The following is a 24,097-nucleotide window of genomic DNA, read 5'->3' as shown; positions in this document are numbered from 1 at the left end:
GGGAGGGGGAAGGAGAGGAGAAGAGGGAAGAGAATAGAAGAGGGAAGAAGAGAGGGAGGAAGAGAACATGAGAGCCCGTGCCAGGGCCAGGCATGCCTGTCCATGTAGCAGTTAGAGACAGCCTCGTCTCTGTCGGACCTCACCCTCCACCTTGTCTGAGGCGGGCTCTCCTGTTTCCTGCAGGCCCATGCTTGCTGTTCCCACAGCATCCTACTGTCTTTGTATCCCACCATAGGAACAGACACACCATCATGCCTGGCTTTTACATTCATGGGTTCTAGATGTCTGAACTCGGTTCTCATGCTTACACGGCAAGCATTTACCCATTCTGACATCTCTCTGGCCCCTAAAACAGCATTTAACTGTGTGAGACTCTTAATACTCCACAGTAAGCACAGAGAACCATACATGTCTTCAGTTTATTAGAAAACTCAGGGTTCACACTAGTACTTGGTTCAGCTCTGTCTCTTTTGAAGCTCCTTTCGTTTATACTGACCTGAAACTTGGTTGTTTCTCCAGACAGACTGAACTCTTTGAGGATAAATATCTCATTATCCCCAATCCTTGATGTAGCACATGGCATAGAGTAGTCTATTAATCTTTATATTTAAAAATGCCATTGCCAATATTTTAGGTGTGCTTTGCTGATTCATAACTAAACTGTGTGCCTAATACCCGAAGCCTCTTTAAAATATATTCCTTGGTATTGAGGAAATAACATGAAAGAATGCTATAGAACATGTCTGACAGCACTGTGTAAATGGTGAATTTTCTCAACGCTCTTCTATGTTCCTCATGACCCTGGGATGCTTACTGTATCCTGTCTAGTGCTTTAGAGAAAAATGTGTATGATAGAGTTCTGACCCCAACCCAAGAGAGCCGACACTTGCTGTGTTCTGAGGCTTATTGAGGGTAAAGGGACGGCCTTTCCCGTGTTGGATATATCTTTCTCATCTAAAACCATCTGATCTTCTTTCCTCCCTGCTCCATTAATTTCCTTTCTGGAGATTTTCTTCAGTGCTAGAATCTTTGGACGGTTCTCCATTCTCAGCAATAACTTGCTGACATTCTAGAGAATCATGTATCTTTCAGTTATATGTGTTCTGAACAGCTGTTATAAATTTCCCTTAGGGTGTTGGAGAGATGGCTAGTGGTTCTTGCAGAGAACCTGATTTTGCTTCCCTGGCAGCTCACAGCTGCCTCCAGGTCCAGTCCCAGGGCGCCCACCACGCCCACCTAGACTCCATGGGGACTGCATTTAGGTGCATGGGTACGCATGGCCACACATGTGCAATATTTTAAAACAAACAAATTTTTCTCTGGAAATTTTTATTTCTTATTTTTAACTACTGTTTTATTTTTTTTCTTTTTCTACTCACAGTGTAGAGTGATGCGGGACCTTAAACCAGTTCATGGAAAAATGAAGGGTCAGTCCCTGGGCTATGCCTTTGCAGAGTTCCAAAAGCATGAGCATGCCCTCAGAGCCCTTCGCTATATCAACAACAACCCAGAAATATTTGGGTCTCAGAAGGTGAGCCTCATCCTTCAGGCAGACCCCATTTTCTGAGAGCTTAACTATCTAGTGTCCCTGATATTTAATGGTGGGAAAGAATACCAAATGAACTGGGTGAAGATGGGGAAGTCAGATGGTAACCCTAGGCAAGAAGATGCCTCCAGAACCAACCGCTGTTAAAGAAGACACAAGAAGGGCTGGAGAGATGGCTCAGTGGCTAAGAGCACTGTCTGCTCTTCCAGAGGTCCTGAGTTCAATTCCCAGCAACCACATGGTGGCTCACAACCATCTGTAATGAGATCGGGTGCCCTCCTCTGGCGTGTGGGCATACACAGAAGCCGAATGTTGTCTACATAATAAATAAATACAAGAAAAAGCCTCTGTTCACGAAGAGGAGTGGGTGGAAGGAACAGCTAGGCTTACTGGACTCGATAGATTACAAAGTCTTATGAATGACACTGTGTCTCCCTCACAGAGACCAATAGTGGAGTTCTCGTTAGAAGATCGAAGGAAACTTAAAGTAAAGGAGCTGAGGATCCAGCGCAGCCTGGTACTGAACCTAATACTGAACCTAAATGCTTGACTGGGTTTGGTTTTGTCCTGTGTGTGTGTGCCTATGTGTGTGTCTGTGCACATGTGCATGTGCCTGTGTGTCTGTGCCATTACTTCTGGAGGTCAGAAGACAACTTGGGGAAGTTGGTTCTCTCTTTCTATCATGTGTGTCCTGAGGATTGAACTTGGTGGCAAGTGCCTTTACTTGCTGAGACATCTTACTGGCCCTTGTTTGTTTGACTTTGGTTGTTTTTGACAGAATCTCACTGTGTAGTTCTGACTAACCCAGAACTCATAGCTCCATAGAGATGCCTCTGCCTTGGCTACTGGGATTAAAGTTGTATACTAGCATGTCCAGCATTTTTTCTTTTCTTTTTTTTTTTTTAAGGAGCTTAATTAAATTTCCCTTTTTTAATTTGTGCTTCTGCCAGGTAGGATTTTACTCTGTTTCCTAAGACTCCTGGTGTTTTCTTCTTTGCTGTCCCTCTCCCGAAAACTGCATAGGAGAAGGGAAAGGGAAGAAATGGAAACATATGTTTTGATCCATCATGAGTTCCTATGTGGTGTGTAGGGGCCATGTCAAACCTAGTGGCTCAGGTTACGTTTCAGAATCGTCATCACCTGAGATAGGATCTCTCTTTGTCCTCTGCCTTGAACTCCGTCTTCTAGTCTGAGCAGGACACCTGGTGGCTTTAGACCATTTTAATTAGTGTGGAGAGTGGAAGAACAGGCGCTGTGTCTCTGCTTCTTTCTTAGCTGCATGTTCCCTGGCAGGTACTTCTCTGACTTCAGTTTTGTACAGTGGGTTTAATCACAAGGTTTTCATTCCTCCTCTAAGGATGGAAGAGCAGATATTCCATTGCCCAGCTTATAGTCAATACTCTCACCATCTTCTCTCAGTTCTTACAGTGCTCATCAGTACTACACTACAATTTGCATGTGCAGAGAGCATTCATAGTGTTTGATGTATACTAAGAGCATGACAAACAGATAAATGACAGCAGTGGCTAAAATTGTGGCTTTATTGAGAACCTGAGGTCTTATTCTTTTGCATGCTAACTTTTTAACCTCAGGTTAATTGCCTTTAGCCATTGCTTCAGGGGTGCTTCTGAAGCTGCCTGCATTTTCTTTGAATTCTTTGTTGCCTGTGTTTATGTTCATACTGCACTTCCATTATAAAAGTGGTCCTTTTTCTTGACTCAGGGATATTTCTTACTTTGCCTATTCATAGCAACGGAACCTTCCCCATTACATAGGCTTTCATCAACTTCCTTGATTATCTTGATTGTTTTTTATTTTGTTTTGTTCAGGTATGTGTATTGTTTCAGTATTCTGTTGTTGTGCTAAGACATCGTGAACAAAAGCAGCTAGGAAAGGAAGTTTATTTGGGCTCTTCCAAAGGGTAAGAGCCCATCACGGCAGAGAGGCGTAGTAGCAACAGGCATGGCCACAGAGGAGGATGCTGAGAGCTCAGATCCTCGGCTACCAGCCCAGAGCAGAGAGAGCAAAGTGGAACCAGGGCAGAGCTGTGGACTCTCAAACTGATGCACTTCCTTCCAGCGCTACCTCTTGACCATCCCCAAACTGCAGCCCGCTTTTCCTCTTAGGCCACCAACCAGCTCCCAGATCATGCACACAGACTTAGTAGTTTTGAATGCTCAGCCTAGCTTAGGCGTGTTTGTGGCTAGCTCTTTTAGATTAACCTTTCTCTTCTTATCTACCTTTTGCCTTGGGGCGTATTAGCTTCCTTCTTCTGTATATCTTACTTTCACTGTGTCTCTGTGTCTGGCAGCCACCAGGCTTCATGTCCCAGGTGTGTCTCCTCTCCTCTCCTCTCCTTCCACCTTTTATTCTCTCTGCCTGCCAGCCCTGCCTATCCTTTCTCCTGTGTAGCTATTGGCTGTTCAGCTCTTTATTAGACCAATTAGGTGCCTTAGACAGGCAAGGTGAAACAAATACAACACATCTTTAAATAATTAAACAAATACATTATAATCAAATGTAACACATCTTTGCCTAGTTATTCTATAACATCAAACTGCACCACCAACTGGGAACCAAGCATTCAAACACATGAGTCTGTGGGGGACATTTTCATTATATCACCTGTCTTTTCTTTCCACTAGGCTAGGAGTCCTAAAAGTAAACATTTTATTGTTTGTAACTATCTTACCACTTACGAACAGAGTAGTGCATAGAACAGAGTAGTGCATAGACGGCATTTAGTAAATGTTGTATCGACATGTCTGTTTAGATTAAATTAGGGCAAAATAACAAATGTGTATTTTCACATTAATTTTACTTGAGTCTTTTCCCCCGTGTCAGTACTAGTAAACCTTCAGCATCCTTGTGCTTGCATTTGAAGCTCTGGTCTCCCCTTGCCTGCCTTCCCTCACTGACCCCTTCCCTGACGCTTTTCCCTTCTTCATGCTGGCCCATGTTTTCAATCTGTGCCGTTTCCCTTCTCTGGAGGAACTTGTTTAGCATTTCTTGTGAAGCAGATTTCGTGGTAGCTGTGTGTGTGTGTGTGTTTTAAAGTCTGAGAAAGTTTCTTTTGTGGAAGATAATTTCATTGGTTAGAGAATTCTGGGCTGATAATTTTGTCTTTTGAAACTTCAACTACCTCATGGTTTACTGCACTGTACTGAAAATCTAGTTGTGGAGCTTGGACTGATGATTTTGTCAGGATTTGTTCTGCTCTAAGATCTCTGACTAATGTCTGTCACTGTCTTGAATTTCCTAGCTGTGTTATGTTATTTCTTAATTGCTTTGTTTCTGCTGCTGGCATTCCTCTTTTTTGTCTGTGACATTTGGGGGAAGGGAAGCAGGTTTTTTGTAAAAGGCTCTTAAATAACTCCAATCCTTTCTTCCTTCCCAGTGACTAGGATTCTAGGTGTGTGTTGTCATGCCTGGCCCAAGCTTTACCTTTAGTAGTTGTTCCTTCCTACTGGTTTTTGAATTTTGGGCTACTGATCGCTGTTTCTGGGTTTGTTTTTTGGGGTGTGTGTGTGTGTGTGTGTGCGCGCGCGCGCGTGTGCGCGCGCGCACTCCCGCACACATGTCTCCAGCCTAGTAGCCATCTATTACTAGGCAGTGCCTGTAAACTGCTTGTATTTACTTTGCTGGAGTCTCCAGCTGTGTGAGGGAAGTGCTCCTCTTTCAGCAAACTTACAAGGAGGCTCAACCTCCGCTGAGATTTTTCAGCAGGTAAACCTTATCCAGAAACCAGGTGGCAATTTCTTGTTTTCTGCAGCAAAAAATGGAATCTAAGCCTGTAACCAGTAAGCCCCAAAAGGAGCAAAAAGAACATGGAAAAGACAAGCAACAGAAAGTAGTGAGCCCTGCACAGGATCAAAGTCAGGCTTCTGGAGAGCAGAAAGGGAATGGCCGCCCCACGTCGTGGACAGGGTTCCAGACCAAGGCTGAAGTGGAGCAGGTGGAGCTGCCTGATGGGAAGAAGAGAAGAAAGGTCCTGGCGCTTCCTTCACACCGAGGCCCCAAAATTAGGTGAGATGAGGGGAGTCACAGAAGAGGGTGCTTCTAAGAGCATTTGTTTTGATGTAGCTCTTTCTTTGTAGCATTTGTTAGAGAGGTTGTTGGTGCTGCATTAGTCCCCCATGGGAAGTTAACAGGAAAGTCTCAACACCAGCAGAAATGTTACCGTGGATCAGATGGCAGAGGGAACCTCGGAGGAACCGTCAGGGCAGACTGCATGCCATTCTTGTCTTTCAAATCCTTTTCATGTCAGTTGAGGTTCACCTGTTGTCGCTGTTTGGGACAGTGGATTAGTGCTGTGTACATTTAGTGCTGGGACAGTGGATTAGTGCTGTGTACATTTAGTGCTGCACAGTGGATTAGTGCTGTGTACATTTAGTGCTGCACAGTGGATTAGTGCTGTGTACATTTAGTGTTGCACAGTGGATTGGTGCTGTGTACGTTTAGTGCTGGGACAGTGGATTAGTGCTGTGTACATTTAGTGCTGCACAGTGGATTAGTGCTGTGTACATTTAGTGCTGCACAGTGGATTAGTGCTGTGTACATTTAGTGCTGCACAGTGGATTAATGCTGTGTATTTTAAAAGAATATCTTCATAAGTAATTGAAGGTTTTTGTGATTTCTGTTGAAGTCTTAGCAAAAATAAATAAATTCACAGACAAACGAATATATAACTGTTGTGACTTAGGATATGCTATTGTGGCCTTCATTTAAGAGTGACTACTTCTAGGCTTAGAACCAGCTATGTAAACTGGACGGTGGTGACGCACGCCTTTAATCCCAACACTCGGGAACAAGAATCTCTTGAGTTCGAGGCCAGCCTGGTCTATAGAGCTAGTTCCAGGACAGCCAGGGCTACACAGAGAAATCTGTCTTGAAAACAAACAAACAAACAAAAACAGCTTTATAGAGAAAGAATTTGGCTTTCAAGCTCTTAAAGAGATCCCAAGAATGGGCTTAGAGAGATGGCCCAGTGGTTAAGAGCACCGACTGCTGTTCCAGAAGACCCTGGGTTCAGTTCCCGTCTCCCACGTGACAGCTCACAACTGTCTGAAGCTCTAGTTCTGGGGGACCTGACACCCATGGCAAAACATCAGTGCTCATAAAATAAACTAAATTAAGTAAATGAGAGAGAGAGAGGAAGAGAGAGAGAGAGAGAGAGAGACTAAAGATATTAACCAGAGAAAGAATTTAATGCAGCGTCTACCTGGCTGTTTTATTTCAGGTTGCGGGACAAAGGCAAAGTGAAATCCCTTCCTCCTAAGAAGCCAAAGCCCCAGACAAGCCACCGGAAGCAGAAGAAGCAGCAGTTACTTTCTTCCCTGCAAGTGAGTTTGGTGGGGCATGTGGTTTGGGGTGCTTTGGCTCTGTGGGGCTGAACAGATGGTGAACTTTCTGTATAGTTGGGTAGATGGTAAGGCTTCTCCATGCAGGGATGCAGCTCTTCAGATGGCGAGGTGCAGTAATAAAAGTAAAGAGGGAAGTAAGCCCTGTGACTTGTTTCAGCTGCTTGAGCAGTTCTCTTGTGTTTCCTGTTTCCCCCACTATAGTGTATGGAAGTAAATCCTACTTTGCATGTAAATAGGTCTCAAGAGACAGACTGCTCAGAATTTCAGACTACATCTCTAATGGCCCAGTCTTCACACAAACACAAGATGTCATTATCATGTCTACTGAGATTAATCAGAAGCTCTTTATACTCTCTAATATATAGCCCAAATTAATATTTTCCTCATTGCCTCAAAAATGGTTTTTATTTTGGTTAGTGCCAGTTAGAATGTTGGTTAATAGTCCACACATTACATTCGCATCCCTCCTTCCTCCTTCCCTCCCTCTTCATCCGTGGTGTCTGTTCTGTCTTAGCACACCCCTTTCCACGTTGGTCGTTTGTCCTTGAGGAGGTATTTTACAGTGTGTTCAGCTTCCTTACGGTGTCATGTAACTTGTCCCCATGGCACCGCGTGTTGGCTGTCAGCTGGTGTAACTAACAGTCTAGAGTGTAGCCAGATGTAGTTTTCTTGGAAAGAGCTTCCTAGGTGGTGCGTGTTCAGTGCTGCATTTTGGTTGTTCAGTGTTGGTAATGCCAGGATCAGTCAGTAGGCGTTGGAATTCTCCACTGTATTCGATGTAGAAAATCTCCTACCAGCTTTTCAATTGTTTTTTAGTTTTTAGATTTGTAGTGCTAGGGATCTAACCCAAGGCCTTTTCATGCTTAGGAAGTGCTCTGCTATTGAGTGATATCCCTAGCTGCTTACCTTTGGCTTTCAAAAGCAGTGGATTGTCTGATATTTCAGAATGCTGACTTTCCGGTTCAGACAACCCTTTTGTGCTTAAAAATAGAGTTCTAAGGATTCTAGAAAGGAGAATCTTATATCTAAGAAAGACAGGTTAGATGATTGATTTTTTTTTTTCCTTTTTCTTTTCTTGCTGTATCAGTTTCAGAGTCGTAAACTATTATCAACCTGCTCTGTGGCCTGGGAGACTGGCATATATATGTTTTATGAAATCCCAAATTTTCATATAACTCCTTGTGTTTCAGTCAAATGTAGTCATTATTCTTGTCCTGTCTAAGACAGCAGAAGCATCTTGGATCAGCTCCTCGTCCTTCTGAGATGACTTGTCCGTCTTTGGTAGTGCTCCTTTCTTGTACATGATGTTTCTTTCCCAGTTTCTGGCAATAGCCATTTCCCACGGAGCTCTAGTTGTTTTTTATTTTATTTTTTAATCTGTGTACATGTGTGTAAGTGTGTACACATGTGTAAATGTGTACAGGTGCTTGTGTAAGTGTGTACACGTGTGTAAATGTACAGGTGCTTGTGTAAGTGTGTACACATGTGTAAGTGTGTACACGTGTGTAAGTGTGTACACGTGTGTGTCTACAGGTGCTTGTGTAAGTGTGTACATGTGTGTAAGTGTGTACAAGTGCTTGTGTAAGTGTGTGCATGTGTGTAAGTGTGTACAGGTGCTTGTGTAGGCCAGCAGTGTCAGGTTCTCTCCGGGCTGAGCTACAGGCAGGTCCTAGCTGCCTGATGTGGCTGCTGGGAATTGAACTCAGATCCTCTAGAAAAGCAGTACATGCTCTTAACCACTGAGCCATCTCTCCAGCCCGCTGTAGTTCTTTTTAGTAGAAGATAATTGTCCTGTACTTTTTTATATGTATGGGTCTCCTGCCCACATGTATGTTTCTCTACTAGAGACATGGATGGTGCCCATAAAGAGCAGCAGAGGGCATTGAATCCCTTAGGTCTGGAGTTAGAGGTGGTTTCATGGTACAGTGTGGGTACTGGAAATAGAGCCTGGATCCACACTGGAGGAGCAGCCAGTGCCTTTAACCCCAAGTCATCTCTCCAGCTCTGGTCCTGGGTTCTTGCACATTCAAGGTCAAACTTTTATCTCCCTTCCCTTTAAGAGTGGAGTCACTAGCATTCTGTCCTCAAGTCTGTCTCTGGGACATCTCTGATTATATCATATTATACTGTAAAAATCTAGACTTTGAAATTTCATAAATGGAATTCTTGTAGGGGCAGGAGCAAACAAAGATGTCCAAACTAAGGTTCTCTCTGGAAATCATCTTCCTAGTGTACCTACTTAATTTCTGTTTTGGGTGTCTTGGCAGGAAGGTGTTATTTAGTGTTTGACGTTGACTAGCTTGGTGGTGGCACTTGGAAGGAGGAAGGATAAAGGTCAGGAGTTCAGGGTTGTCCTCGAGTGCATCAAAAGTTTCAGGTGTGCAGGAAAAAAACGCAGGCAGGCAAGAAAGCAAGAGGGAGGGAAGGAAGGAAAGGAAAAGGAAAAAAATGATTGTTTTATGTCTTCTGTCTTTCACAGGTGCCTAAGAAAAAAGCTAAGGAAAGTAAGGCAGAATCCCACTTCAACCAACTGGTTGAACAGTATAAGCAGAAATTGTTGGGGCCTTCTAAAGGGGCAACCCTGATGAAGAGAAGCAAATGGTTTGATACTTGATGCCGCCTGCAGAAAGCCATGTGTTCACTGAGGGAAAGAGCATCCCGGATGATGCCCCGTTCTTGGGGATTCTGTAGCTGTGTACATTCTTGGTCCCTTCTCCAGTATGGAAGGAAAAAATAGCTGAAGAACACCATGAGTTCTTACATTCTCCCCAGATTACTGCTGAAGCTTTACATGTAATTGTGATTCGTTATATTTTCTTCTTTGATGGAAACTATTGTAAAAAAGTGTTTTGGAGTACTGAATTTTTAAGATGCATATTTTGTTATGGAGTCTGTAAATGAGGAATTGTGACTTTTGGATGTGTCTCATTTTTAATATACACAAATACATTATTTATGAGATTTTTTTTTTATAAATGAACATTTTTAATTCAGTTGCATAGTCTGCAAGAGCTAAGAACGGAGAAAACTGTTTATTACTATAGTCTCTGAATGTGGGGGACACTTGACTCTCAAACAACTGAAGGTCCTGGTCAGGGTCTGCCCCTGGAAGGGCAATGGCTGTCTAGAAATCAGATTGCATTGGCTAGACACTATGTGACCAAGGAGCACCTTGTCCTAGGGACCGAGAGCTCGTGGATGATGTGGGCAAGGCAGTGAGCGTGAAGCTGAGGTTCTACCCTGAGTGCTGAGGAGGTGGGAAGTCTTAGTTTAGGCATCCTAAATAAGGAGTCGAACTAAATGTTCTCCTGCTTGTTCCTTGCCCTACATACTTTTTAAGCATTCTGTCTTTCTTTCTTTCTTTTTTAACCATGCTTTCCTTCTCTTTTGTAAAGAAAGCTGGGGTGGAGGGTGTGAATGTTGGAGTCGAGGTCCCACGGTCCTGGTGTCTGAAGAGCAGGCTGTCATAAAGAGGAAGATCAGTGCAGGCACACAAGTCCCCGTGCTGCACAGCTTCCGACACAAGGAGTCACCTCAGAGCCCTGTGTCTGTCTCCTTGGCCTGGAGGGCATTTCCTTAGGACCTGTTGTCTCTCGGATCCCCACCAAGCTGTCAGCTTTGGTGGTGTCTCCTTGAGTCTCTGAAGTGGGGTTCCTCTTCCTTCCCCCGTCCTATCCGAGCTGGACTTTGTTACCCTGTTTGTTTCTTGCTGTCTTTAACTGTCGTGTAAAATTGTCTCCCCTGTTAAAATATCTGCTTTGAGAGAGACTTTCTCTTGTTCACCATACTCAGATAGCACCTACTGCTGACACATGGTGGGTTTGGAATAAATACTTATTGAATGAAAAAAAATAAGAGGGGAAGGAGCAATAATGCTATGTCTCTGTGTAGAAGAAGATGGCTGAGAACGTCGCCCAGCTTGCTGATCGCCTGGTCTACGGCAGTGCTTTAAAAGATGCTTTCCCGGAGCATTGCCGACCCAGGCATAAAGCTGTTTTGTGACAGGATCTTGAGAAAACAGTTAGTGTCCGGAATGCCCTTGCTGGTGGAGGTAGTGAAGAGGGAATCATGAAAGTAGTCAGACCCTTTGGAGGTGTCCAAGGACAGGTACCGTCTCTAGGGTCCGTTCGAGACAGAGTGACAGGAGTTATACAATACATCTGTCCAAGAGGGGATAGAAAGCCTTACAGAGAGGGTCCGGATGGCCACAACCTGCCAGTCAGTTGATCTGTTTTTCCTTGGCTGACTCTGTCGACTTGCTAGACACTTTTCCTCCAGTACACATATATCCTTAATATTTGAAAGTGTATCTTAACATTTAAGATTACAAAAAATTGCTCTTCTTTCAGAGTGTTGGCAGATTCTCCTAGATCCAGATATTTCTCTAACGTCTTTAGCAACCCTGTGTGTTAAAACATTAGTCAGTTGCTTGGCAAGTTATTGCACAGTTCTTTAAATGAGTGCCGTGAAGACGGATTATCCTGTTTCCCAATGATCTGACTCCATATGTGGTGGCTTCCTCTGAGACACCTTCCCCTGGGCTCCTCAGTCAGCTCCTTGACCCCTTGCCACGTGAGTGCCCATGCAGGGGGAATTGTGCTTCCGCTTCACTTCCTAGCCGGGTGTTTGAGGAAATGGGTTTCTTATTAATAGGAGGGTTGAGCCCCACATTGCTTGGTCAGTAAGGGTAAGCATCTTTGTTAACATCTGAGACCAAAGGTCATAGTGAGAATAACTGAGCTTCATGGAACTCTTGTTGGACTATGCACTAGACTGCCTCAGACAGAAAGACCTCTAAGTGGGGTGCAGCTTTTTCTGTGCCTTTTTTTTTTTTTTTTTTTTTTTTTTTTTTTTTTTTTTTTGTTAGATGGAGGTTTTGATGTTGCTTCTCTGGAGTCAAAATATACTTCAGCTATTATAGAAACGAGCCACAGTTCCCTCTGTTAGAATCCTAGAGCATGTGACTCCTTCAAAGACAGAAACATGTCTGAACAAAGTGGCCCCGAGACGTGCTTCGTCAGTCTATGACATCACTCGAATGTCGTCACAGAGCATGCTTAGACAAACCGAGACAGCCATGACGATGCAAGGTAATACAGTCCTCGGGACTGATGCCATGGGTGTCCTTCATTGACTGAAATGTTAAGTGCTATACAACATCCTTAGATGTTTTTGTCTTTTTGTTTTTGGAGACAAGGTTTCTCTATGTAGCCCTGCTGTCCTGGAACTCGCTCTGTAGACCAGGCTGGACTCGAACTTGAGATCTGCCAGCCTCTGCCTCCCAAGTACTGGGATTAGAGGTGTGTGCCACCACCACCCGTCTGTTTTTGTATTGAAAATAAGTTTTTCTAACTCTAATTCAGAGCCCAGAATCTCGAGGCTCCAAAGAGCTTCTTCTCATCCATTTGGCTTTCTCTTGTCTAGGAGGCTGCCGGCCAAATGTGCCACAGAGAATGCTGACACTGTCACCTTAGGAAATGCAAGTCTGCGGTCTCAGCTCCTAGCTGTCCTAGTTAACCACTCAGTGTGACAGACAGACACCCGTCAGTTCTGTCACACAGGGAGCCAGTCTGCCCATACGACTTGGATCCTTCATGGCTGTAGCCACATTATCATGGGACTGCAGGAGCTGAGACAAGGTTGTGTTTCCCTTTGTCTCAGCTCCTGCTTTCCCCTCACCTCTAGCCAGTGTGTTAAGAGCCGGGGTGGAATTTGCCTCCAGCTAAACAGATTTCCAGATTTCCGGTTGGAGGTCGTGTACACAGATTATGTTGCTTTTGTTTTCAGTTTATCCTGGTTCCGCTTGTTTCCCCAATCCTTCTCTGAGATGGATACCTAATTGGATGGGGTGTTACTTGACAGTCCACTTTGGGTGGTATTAAGATATGGTCTACAATTACTTTGATTTCTGATTCCAAGCTGGTGATTGGCTGTAGACAGATGATGCTTCCATCATGAAGGAATATGCTGGGAAGACTGTTAGACACTCCCTGGGAACCAGTTCTGAATAAACTGCTGATTTACCGAAAAAGGCCTTTTGATCCATCCCAAATGTAGTGTCTTGATAAACATCAGATCTGGCGATCCTTAAGACATCTGTGCTGCTCAGAACTCACTACCTTTTATTAGTAGTGAGCCTTCACTGCTGCAGAGCCGGCCTGAAAACTCAATGGACATTGTCAGGGACATCATTTTTGTCCTCGAAGGCAAGGGTTATATTTTATACTTCCCTACAAACACACCCAGCGTGGTAGGAGCTCATGAGATCTCAAGAGGCCGACCGCTCCCCTGCATAGCTGGGCTTGTGAAGGATGGCAGGATCATTTCCTAATGTGATGGAAGTGGAAGGGCCTGGATACAGTGAGCGGCAGTGGTGCACTGCTCACAGCTCTAATAGGGCGCCTGCTTCCTTCCTGCTATGGTTTTGTAGCAAGCGTCTTCACAAATCCCACTCATCGTTCTAGTTCAGGCTCACGTTCCTCTTCGTGGACCTCAACTATCCCAGGGTGTAACGATCAGTCACTCTTAAGTCACTGGCATACTTCCTGGTTGGCCTGTCCCTCAGCAGCAATTGCTACTGTGGCTTGCTTGTCTTGTTTTTAGGTTTGTCCCATGGAAACTCACCTGGCACATAGCTGTTCTTAGTGATAGATTACTAAGGATGGCTACTGAGGTGCTGCAGTAATCTTTTGCACATATGCATGTAGTCTCTACACACACACACACTATATGCTGTGTGTATTTTCTCTCTTTTTACTCAGCCTCTTTCCCCTCGTATTAGGTACTTTTAAAACATTTCCTCTCCTGCACTGTTGTCTGGGCCCCAGTCTACCAGCAACTCCTTCAGATGTTGCTTAATTTGTCCGAAATGTTCATCCTGTTTCTATCTTCCTGCCACCGAAAGGAATGCCTTAAATACAGGGCTACATGATGAGGGCTGAATGCAGGCTACTCAGTGCCAAGTAAGTGACTGTCAAGTGTCCCTTCTCTTAGTCTCCCCAGTTCTTCCCTGGGCCTGTCAGCACATACTGTATACTTCAGCCACGAGAGACCCGGAAGCCATGCTTTGGATGCTACCACAGAAAACATGCTATCTTTGTGTTCCGGTCTGTGTGGCAAAGATGCTGTCATAGCACGTGACACACAGATGAACAGATCTGGAGCAGTGCACGCCCTGTAAGTTTTACGAAGGATGGCGTTAAGGTGTTCCCTCCCAATAAGAAGCATGTAAAAGCATTGGCCAGAGGTTGCATCAGGGTTCTGGGGGACATGGAGGCTTAGGTTATTTCAAAGGGGGCCTTTGCTACCAAGAAAATCACCAAATCAGCTCACCAAATCAGCTGGCAAGTGCCCCTGGAGGCACTTGCCTTGCCTTTCATGGGACAGCGGTTAAGAGGTGACATCTCCATGCCAGCTGTACCCCCTGGGTGGGACTTCTTTTCTGAACTTATATCAATGGGAAGGAAACTCCTGGGGTTTTCTTCCAGAAGGCAAATTAGCTCTGAACCATTTCACATGTCCTCTTCTGACTGACAGAGAGCCCATATCCATCCCAGGACTCGAGTGACAGCTAAATGTAGTCGTAACCAAACATTGTTTGTATCAAGTCATGGATGAGTTGCATCCACAGGCTCCCTGCAGTCACAAGAATGGCAAATCACAAAGGCATCCTGTAAAAATTGACAAATTATACAAAATTTAAATGAAAAACAGTGCATATTAGTTGTAAATTATATGCAACATAGTCTTTTAAAAATTAAAAATTTATGTAAATATGTTTAAAATTACAATGAATTTATGTGCATGCATTTTAACCCCAGAGAGTCTCTTTTTAAACATCAAAATACTACCTGTTTTATTTAGGGTCTTATGTAGGACACGCTAGCTTAAAACATGATTCTCCTGCCTCAGCCTCCTGCGTGTGGGAATTACGCGCATGTGCCAGCACAGCTGGCTGTAGACCTTTTTTGTCTTCTGCTCGCACTGGATCTGGCCAGCCCACCGCTTTGGGGGGGGGGGTCAGCATTTCCATTCTAGTTACACGAGTGGAGCTCTGCCTAGCCCTCCAGATGGTTTTTACCCTTCGCTCAAGACTGTTCTTAGGTTGGGGTGTGGCTCAGCAGTATTGGGCATCCCTACTTTGTTTATGGAGCCCCTGGTTTCAATCTGCAGCTCCTCAAGGGGAAAGAGTGTCTTGTTTCTGCTGAAATATTGCCTAGCTATGGGCTTCAGATTGGGCCCTGGCTTCTGAGGTTAGCGCCTGGCATGCACTTGGGTGTTTAGAGGAGAGAGTTGACCCTGCCAGGTAAAACCTGAGGCGTCTCAGCCCTTTTCCTTACAGGTTCTTAATGCACTGCATGTTAGAGGAAGTTCACGTGAGATGCCTTGATGTCAAAAGAAACCTGCAGTCAGGAAGGGTTGGGGTGGGGCTTGTTGTGGTCTCACCTTGGCATGAAAAGGCAAGGTTCCTGGTGATTATCTGAGCCGAGAGAAACCTGGCTGAATAGGGCCGTGTAGCTTAAAGCCCTTCATCGCTCATCTTGGGAGCACCTTGGCCTCAAGCCTAGCAAAGGACATTGACGCCATAAGCCTTCCCTCCCGTGATACAGCAAGGAGAGAAGAGGTTGGTGCCCCAGTCCTCAAGATTGCGCTACCTGGGCTAGAATAGCCCCACTGTCTTTAGGGTGTTTGGCTCTATTTAAAGAACATCTTAAGTACCAAAATGCTTTTAGGGTTTAGGTGCTTTTTCTTTCAAGTTAGGTACTAAAGGAGACACTTCTCTTTTGAGACAAGGTCCCCAAAGGTTGGCTTTGTGCTAGCCTGACCTTGAACTTCTGATCCTCCCCAAGTGTGGGATCACATGCACACTCCAACATATCTGAGGATGGAGCCCAGGACCTCATGCATGCTACGCGAACACTACCAAACTGCACTACAAACCCTCAGCCCAGAAAGCCATTTTCAATGTTATGTTCTTCGGCTGGTAAAGCCTTTGAAAACTTCCCATATGTAATTAATTACGTTTTTATTATAATCTCAACTTAAAAAGCCCTCTGCTTGGTTAGCTTTTTTCCCCCCTTTTCCCTCCCTTAAGTCAAAAGGTACCACTTACAGATGTTTTTTACATTTTTTGTCCCTCTTTTATGCTTTCAGAAGACAGACTCTTTGTGTGTGTGTGGTGTGTGTGTGTGTGGTGTGTGTGTGTGCCTGCGCGCCCCGCCGCAGCGCGCGCGCGCTGCGCGCTCGTACATGCATACTCATGAGTGTTTAAGATGGTCTTTGAGCCCAGAATACGTTTGTTTAGAGATTTTCTTCACCGTGGCCGGGCTCTGTACCTTGGCTCACTACAGAGTTGCTCATGCACAGCTGGTGTGGATCGGTTCCACTTGCTTTTATAACTCTTTCCCAGAATCCAGAATCCCAAGACATCTCCATTCCCCTGGAGGTCAGATAATGGCCAGTGTCCATAGTCGTGAAAATCCACAGGGCGAGCTTTGGCCATTTGACAAGGGCTATTAAAGGGACCAGCACAGGGAATCACATACCTCTGAACTCTACTGCAAGATTTGTAGGACAGCTGCCAATGCTGGCCAGTTGGGAGTCTGGCTCTCCAGCCCTCAGCTGTGTGTGGGTGCTGCTGGCACCCAGCCACTGGAGCGAGTGCCACGGAAGGAGACAGGCTCTTGGAAGAACCGTTTGTGTCTACTTCTGCAAACTCAACAGTCACTAACAGCAGCCGCAATTACCCTGCCTACTGTGACATGTGCTAGGACTATCTCATTGAGCAAATTGCTTGCCCACCCCATCCTCATGTCCAGAGGCCATGTTTGGAAAAGCAGGCAATCCTCCCCTCCCCCCGACCACCTTCCCTCTGTGGCAGACCATCACTGCAGCCCTGCCCAGGTACCTCATATGCTTTCCTCACGCTCGGGGAACTCAACTAATTACATAGGTTAAAGACCCTCTGCAGAGACTTTGGTCGTCTCCAGCTCTCCCAGCAAAAGATCTTACTGTTCTTGTTCAACTTAGTATACTGGAAACAGCAGGCTCTTAACATTAGTGCAGTGTTATAGTCTCCACGGGAGTCCCAGCACAGGGGTTCTGGACACCCAGACATTTCAAAACCATACATAGGCTGGAGTGTTGTATCTCAGATCAGGACAGGGCCCGAATGTGTTCCCAGGAACCTGCTACGGAAGCTCTTAGATTTTGAGCCTTTTAGTGATACTGGGTTTGTTTGTTTGTTTGTTTATTGTTGTTGTTATTATTATTATTGGTTTTTCGAGACAGGATTTCTCTGTAGCTTTGGAGTCTGTCCTGGAACTAGCTCTTGTACACCAGGTTGGCCTTGAATTCACAGAGATCCACTTGCCTCTGCCTCCCGAGTGCTGGGGTTAAAGACATGTGCCACCATCGCCTGGCTTTTTTCTTCTTTTAAATACTGGGTCTTAACTGTGTCCTTTCCTGGACAGGGGGGTGGGGCGGCCAGTCCTGGGACTGACACAACCTCTGCCCACCTTTGTAGCCCACCTCCCCCAGGAAGCTATGGTGGAAACCACAGGCTCTCCAAGGGTCGGGGTGTTAGATCCCCCTCCTTCCCCATCTTTCTGTGTTTGAGCTAGGGAGTGAGAAAGCCCAGATGGCAGTTGTTAGCAAGTTCTTAGTAAAATGTCTGGGGTAAAGATCTTGGAGATACTGGGGACAAGAGGATGTGAGAAACTTGGGAGAAGGGTCTCTGTTGCTCCTTGCCCCCAGTACTCCGAGCGAATTTACCAGAAATGAGAGAGGATAACCAGATAGGGCTATGCTCATCTTCACGGCTATGGACTGATGTTCTCCTTCTTCCGCCCCAGTAGAGAGAGCTTACCCTCAGGGATAAACAACCAGAGTCATTGGAAGGCTGTTTGTCCTGAGGTATTGCTAGCCCCACTTCCAGCCTGTGCCAGCAGTCCAGGACACCTGGGAGAGGCTTTGCTCCCCACATCACTGCAGGGAGAGTGGGTTGTGCTCTCTTCACGTGTGACCTGCTTAAGGCAATGTCTGTGTTGAGGAGTATCGGTACCCATCCCCACGCTCACTGTACCTCTTCCAGCGAGGCGCCCACAGCTCTTTATTTGTGGGATCATTTTCAGGACCAACGGGTTTGTTTAAGATGATCATCTTAGACCAAGACAAGGACCCAGCATCCTTGCCAACGGCTCAACCATACCAGACACTTGCAGTTGGCCTATGCCAATCTTGCCGAAAGAGTATAGCCTTCTTTGCCAAAACAGAAAATGCCATTAACCATTGCGTTCTACTAGGCTTATGCTGAGTTTGTGGATATAGTTTCAGGGGCATTGGCTTCTTTTATTTTCACCACAAGGTCCAGAAATGGATGCTGCTAGCAAGTACAATGGTCGGAAGAGTTGGGCTGCAAGGCAAAATGTGTCCCACCCTCCGCTTGAAGCGTGTGATATGATCGCTCCATGGCAATGCTGCTCCAGGGCTGTGGAGAGCCCTCGTCAGAGCCCCCACAGAGGGTGGGGGAAAACCCAGAGGTCAGAGCCTCAGGTGGGAAAGGGGCTGGTGCTGTCTCTAGAATGTGGCCTCCATCTAAAGGTAATCCTTGTGTTTTCCATTCTCTGCCAGGTTCTCACAGGGAGCCTTGCCTAGAAGTGTAGAAGGAAGCGGCGGGCTGTGTCCTGCCACCCGGCTAGCTTTACTACAAAAGTTACCCGAATAATTTACACGGAGAAACTGTATTCTTTTAAAAACACTGCCTGGCCCATAGTTTTCAGCCGTCTTATTGGTTCCTTTAACCCATATTTAGTAATCCTGGAGCACCACGAGGTGTGGCTTACCAGGAGAGATCTTAACCTGCGTCCATCTCAGAGAGGAGAATCATGGTGACTCACTATGGCGAAATGCCTGCAAGCATCTCTCCCCAACTCTGCTTCCTTGTTCCCACAATTCTGTTCTGTCTACTCCGCCCCTACCTAATTTTCTGTCTCTTAAAGGGCCAAGGCAGTTTTCTTTATTAATAAACCAATGAAAGTAACATGACAGATAACTCTCCTCCATCATAGAAGGAAATCAAGGAGAAATAGCCTTCACACCATTGTTTTTAAACTAAATTTTGGTTGTGGTTGCAGGTTTGGATTTAAAATTGAGGCATCCCCCCCCCAAAATAGAGTTCTTTTTGGAAATTTTAAGATAAATATTTGTCAATTTAAACACCAAATTTTAAAAGCCAAATTAATTGGATAATGAGGGAATTATTTTATGAAGGTAATGAAAAACTTGAATACTTTTAAATAAGACTTGGTTCAGTGGGCTGGAAAGATGACTTAGCAAGCAACGGTACTTGCTGGCAAGCCTGATAAACCTGACTTTGATCTCCAAACCCATAGGGTAGAAGAGAGAGCTGACTGCCACAAGTTGTCCCCGACCTCAATATGCAGAACATGGTATGAGCATTCTTCCAGCACATGCACACTAAAAAATAAAAGCAAAAGTTTCTTTTGGTTCAAGTAAGGTAGGAGGTCGTAGCGAAAACATGATCACTATAATGACACATGACCCTAAATTATAACTTTGCAACAGTAGAATAGCAGCAATTTGATCATTCAGGGGCCTGGAACCAAACTCAGATTCTCTGCAGAAGGAACACAAGCTTTTAACCACCATGCCATCTCCCCAGCCCCAGAGGACAGCCTTCATGGAGCCAGCTCCCCTACTTTTGCATGGGCTCTGGGGAGTGCACTCACACGGTCAGGCTTATGCCACAGCTCCTTACTGTGGATCAATGTCAGGCTCAACAGATCTGTTTTAAGATGACCATTCTAGACCAGATAAGGACCCTTGGAAACCTGTTTTTCAAAGAGGTAATAACAAGCAAAAATCATCCTAAAGATGTTTATATTCGCTTACATATACATTTACATTATTCATGCCAACAATAATAATTGTAATGCACATAAAGTTACAAATGTAAGCCAGACGGTGGTGGTGTGTGCTCTTAATCCCAGCACTCACGAGGCAGAGGCAAGCCAATCTCTGATTTAGAGGCCAACCTGATCTACAGAGCAAGTTCCAGGACAACCAGGCCTACACAGAGAAGCCCTGTCTTGAAAAACAAAAACAAACAAACAAATTGTAAAAATAAAGTAGCCGCAGATCTTGTCTTTTGGAGAGCCTGAGTCCCTCCCCCTGCTGCTTTAGACTCAAAATGACATATACAAAGAATCATTTAGACTCAAAATAAGTGTAAAAACAATCACATGGAAACAATGAGCATGAACCAGAGCAAAACTGAAGTAGAAAACTTCCATCTGTATTTGAGATGTAAAAAAGGATCCAGGAAAAAAAAAAAAAAAAGATCCAAAGTCGAGACTTGTTTTGCAGACTTAGGGTAATATCTTTTTCTGTTTTTATCATTATTAGTTTTTTTGTTTTGTTTTATTTTTTGTTTTTTAAACAGGGTCTCTCTGTGTGGCCATGGCTGGCCTGGAACTCTGTTTGTAGACCATAACTCGCAGGGATCCACCTGCCTTTGCCTCCTGAATGCTGGGATTAAAGCTGAGTGCTGTCATTCATTTCTCTGTTTAAAAGCAGCAGAGATCAAGGCACCCTTTCAGGCGGGTGCTGTTCCATTATGTCACGGGGATCCACCCGCTCTGCCGCAGGAATGCTGGGACTCAAGGCCTGTGCCACCACTCACAACTGAGGATGTTAATGCGGGGCGGGGGGTTTGTCCCCTCAGTGTAGGCTGTGTGCTAAAGCCGTCTTTTCCTTTGAAACAAAGGAAGAGGCAGAGAAGATAGAGGAACTGGGGAGAGGCTGAGGGATTCAGAAAAAGATTATTATTATTATTATTATTATTATTATTATTATTATTATTACCTGGCAGAGAAGATACCATGATCAAGAAGGTGGCTTTCCCAGAGTGAGGTTCCCCCATTGCACTCTGGGTATGCTGGCTTCTGCGATCTCTCCAAGTGTAGGAAACTCAACTGCATGGTCTATGGTAGTGGGGGGGGGATAGTATTTGGGCTTTCCCTTAAAAAAATTAGTTCTCAAAGTTCTGATACAACATCTACATTTTAAAATAGTTGCCTATTTATTTATTTTAATAAGCGTGTGTGTGTGTGTGTTTACATGGAGGTCCGAGGACAAGTTAGAGTCGGTTCTGTTGTTCTGTTCTACAGTATGGGTCCTGTGCATTGGACTCATGCCATCAAGATTGGCAGCAGACTTACCTGCTGAGCCATTTGTTTGCTTGTTTATCTTTAACATTGCTTTTTAGTTTAGATCTAGTTTATAAAACTCTCATTGTTTTGTAAAATGCCGATTCATGATCTTTAAATTCTATTCCCTCCTGAGTGTGGTGGCGCGTGCCTTTGATCCCAGCTAGCACTCGGAAGACAGAGACAAAAGGATCTCTGTGAATTTGAGGCTAATCTGGTCTCCACGGTGAGTTCCAGGACAGCCAGGACTGCATAGAGAAACTCTGTTTCAAAAACCAGACCAACAAATAAACAAAAAAAAAAACCCCAGAAAAAACAAAAGCAAAAAACAAAAATAAATTCTACTCCCTATGTTTTTTGTTTGTTTGCTTGCTTTTCTTTGTACAACACAGCCCTGGCTGTCCTGGAACTCTTTTTATAGAACAGGTTGACCCCAAACCCACAGAGATCCGCCTGCCTCTGCCTCCCAAGTGCTTGGATTAAGGCGTGCGCCACCATGCACAGCCTAAGATTTTAATGTAGCATGCCAAAAACCCAATTTAGGGATGTCATATGTTTTCCTACTGAGGCAAGTGTAAAACAAAGTTTATCTTTAGTTACATTTCCCCATTTCCAAATACTTAAACTTTGAAATAACACAAATTATCAAGCCTAAAACCAGTTAAAATAAATGGTGGTTCTTCTGCAAACATTCTTTCCCTGAATCTCTGTATTTCATTCTCCTGAAGATCAGATGGTTGGCTCTGCTGCCATGGGGTCTGGTTTGTACGCTGCCACTAGGAGTGACATCCTTGGCTTTCATCCTGAGGTCAGGTCCTCCCACTGTGTCTCGGACTTGTCCTGCACATTTACTGAAACAAGAGGGGCTCAAGACACTGGACGACCAACCCTGTGTGTCTTTTTCTAACTGGGCCAGTAAGTTCTTTCCAGCCCAGAAAAAATAAATTTTGTTGGACTTCTCTATGAGGCAAAACATGGGTTGTTTTAATGCTTCCGCATTCTTGGGCTAGAGAGAACAAATGCCCCTTTAGTGTCTTTATGAACTGGTGATCATGGAATTACTATGTAATCCTATGCAGCAAGGTGATAGTAAGCATGAAAAGCTATAGAAAAATGCAACTTGTGGAGCTGGAGAGATGGCTCAGTGGTTAAAAGCACTAGCTGCTCTCTCAGAATGCCTGGGGTTCAGTTTTCCAGCACCCTATTGGGCAGCTCACAAACTGCCTGAACTTCAGTTCTAGGGGATTTGACTCCATCTCCTGGTCTCATACATAGAAACACGCACATATACATAACTTTTAAAAATCTTTTTAAAAATGCAGAATTGTATGTTGGAGGAGTGGCAGAAGATTGAATGCTAGCAAACAAATGAACTTTATGAAAACAGAAGTAAACCAAATGCTCTGAAAGCAAGACAATAATACATTAAAATAAAATAAGACCCAAATAACCATCCAGAATAAACCAGTGGGCCATGGGTTAGACCAAGGATGGTCTGACCCCCAGAAAGAGCTCATCAATATCCACTCGAGGAGGCAATGCTGAACAACGGGCACAGTGGCTCATGTGGGTACCTGATAATAATTTAGGTGATTCTTCTGATGAACTGGATCTGCTTGAGGTCCCATATTGGGTATGAAATGCTGTCAGTGCAAAAATATAGCTCTCATCTTGGGGAAAATAAGACATAGTTTATTCTGGAGCAAAATATGAGTAACAGTGCCTTGGGCACACAGACATTGGTTGCTCCAAATGCTGTGTTCCAATGTGGTAACAGTTTTTCAGAATGTGAAAACAAAGCTATAAATAAGGGTACTTAAAAACACATTGTTTTCCGTGGCTACGCAACACTAGATGGCTTTGCTGCGCCATCATCTACTTGAGCAGCTCCATCTATGCTAGACATTTCCTTGTTGCTGTCTCAGCTTTCATTTCCTGCTGCTGTGGTAAGATATTTCCACAAAGTCAGGTGTGGTGCTTGGGAGGCAGAGGCAGGTGGATCTCTGAGAGTTCGAGGCCAGCCTGGTCTACAAAGCGAGTTCCAGGACGGCCAAGGCTGTTACACCGAGCAATGTGTGCATGGTGGTGCTCAGCTCACTGTCTCCTTTGCATTCTGTCTTGGACCCAGCCCATGAAGCAGTGCTGCCAGGTAGGATGGGTCTTCCCGTCTCAAGGAACCTAGTTAAGAAAATTCCCTCACAGGAGAACACAGAGACCCATAGTCAAGAAAATCGCTTACAGGCGAGCACAGAGACCCATCTCAGCTGGCTCTAGATTTTGTCCAATTGACAACACACCAACCCTCACACTTTTTGGCCTTTGGAATTAAAAATTCTGTGAAGAATGACCTTGAACATGTATCTTTATATTAACCACCTATTTTTGTTTACTGTGCTTTGGTATCTGGTATCTTCCTGATCCTGGGGAGATGACCCCCACCTGATGAGCTAACACAGAGAGCATCTGGTATCTTCCTGATCCTGGGGAGATGACCCCCACCTGACGAGCTAACACAGAGAGCAGTGCTTTTCTACCTTCCTAATGCTGTGACCCTTTAATACAGTTCCTCGTGTTGTGATGATCTCCCAACCAGAAAATTATTTTTGTTGCTACTTCATAACTGTAACTTTGCTACTATTGTGAATCATAATGTCAATATCTGTTTTCTGATGATCTTAGGCAACCCCTGTGATCATCCCCAAAAGGGTTGTGACTCACAGGTTGAGAGCCTGCTGACTTTGCGAGACTAAACAACTTGCCTGGGAGTTTGCCTTTCATATACAGAAATCAGTTCTGAGGTCCTCAGGTCCTCAGTCACTTCCTTTAACACCTCACACATTAAGCCAATATTCTCCCAGCCCCAAATCTCCCTGCCCAAAGCTAGGTGCGGGACTTCTAGGAGCCACCCTGGTATTCAAGAACCAGTTGAAATTATATCAGCTAGTCATTCCAAGGTGTGT

General features: G+C 44.7%; 1 protein-coding gene and 1 non-coding gene across 2 annotated transcripts in view; both read left to right on the top strand.

Moving 5' to 3' along the window:
* Rbm28 (RNA binding motif protein 28) overlaps positions 1 to 9,861 on the top strand; it is a 36,330-nt gene extending 26,469 nt beyond the window's left edge. The window contains exons 15-19 of the mRNA XM_038320682.1: positions 1,382 to 1,531; positions 1,989 to 2,063; positions 5,319 to 5,572; positions 6,786 to 6,888; positions 9,389 to 9,861. Of these exons, the coding sequence (XP_038176610.1) occupies positions 1,382 to 1,531; positions 1,989 to 2,063; positions 5,319 to 5,572; positions 6,786 to 6,888; positions 9,389 to 9,523 (717 nt within the window). The 3' untranslated portion in view covers positions 9,524 to 9,861. The remainder of the gene's footprint in view (positions 1 to 1,381; positions 1,532 to 1,988; positions 2,064 to 5,318; positions 5,573 to 6,785; positions 6,889 to 9,388) is intronic.
* A 10,924-nt stretch (positions 9,862 to 20,785) lies between these two features.
* LOC119808597 lies at positions 20,786 to 20,953 on the top strand. The gene has a single exon (XR_005284518.1). It is a non-coding gene; the product is annotated as a U1 spliceosomal RNA (small nuclear RNA).
* Positions 20,954 to 24,097: the final 3,144 nt, after the last annotated feature.

This window comes from Arvicola amphibius, chromosome 2 (genome assembly GCF_903992535.2).
Source record: "Arvicola amphibius chromosome 2, mArvAmp1.2, whole genome shotgun sequence".
Classification (NCBI taxonomy): Eukaryota; Metazoa; Chordata; class Mammalia; order Rodentia; family Cricetidae; genus Arvicola; species Arvicola amphibius.
Note: the sequence above shows the minus strand (reverse complement) of the source record. Positions and strands in the feature narration are given on the sequence as shown.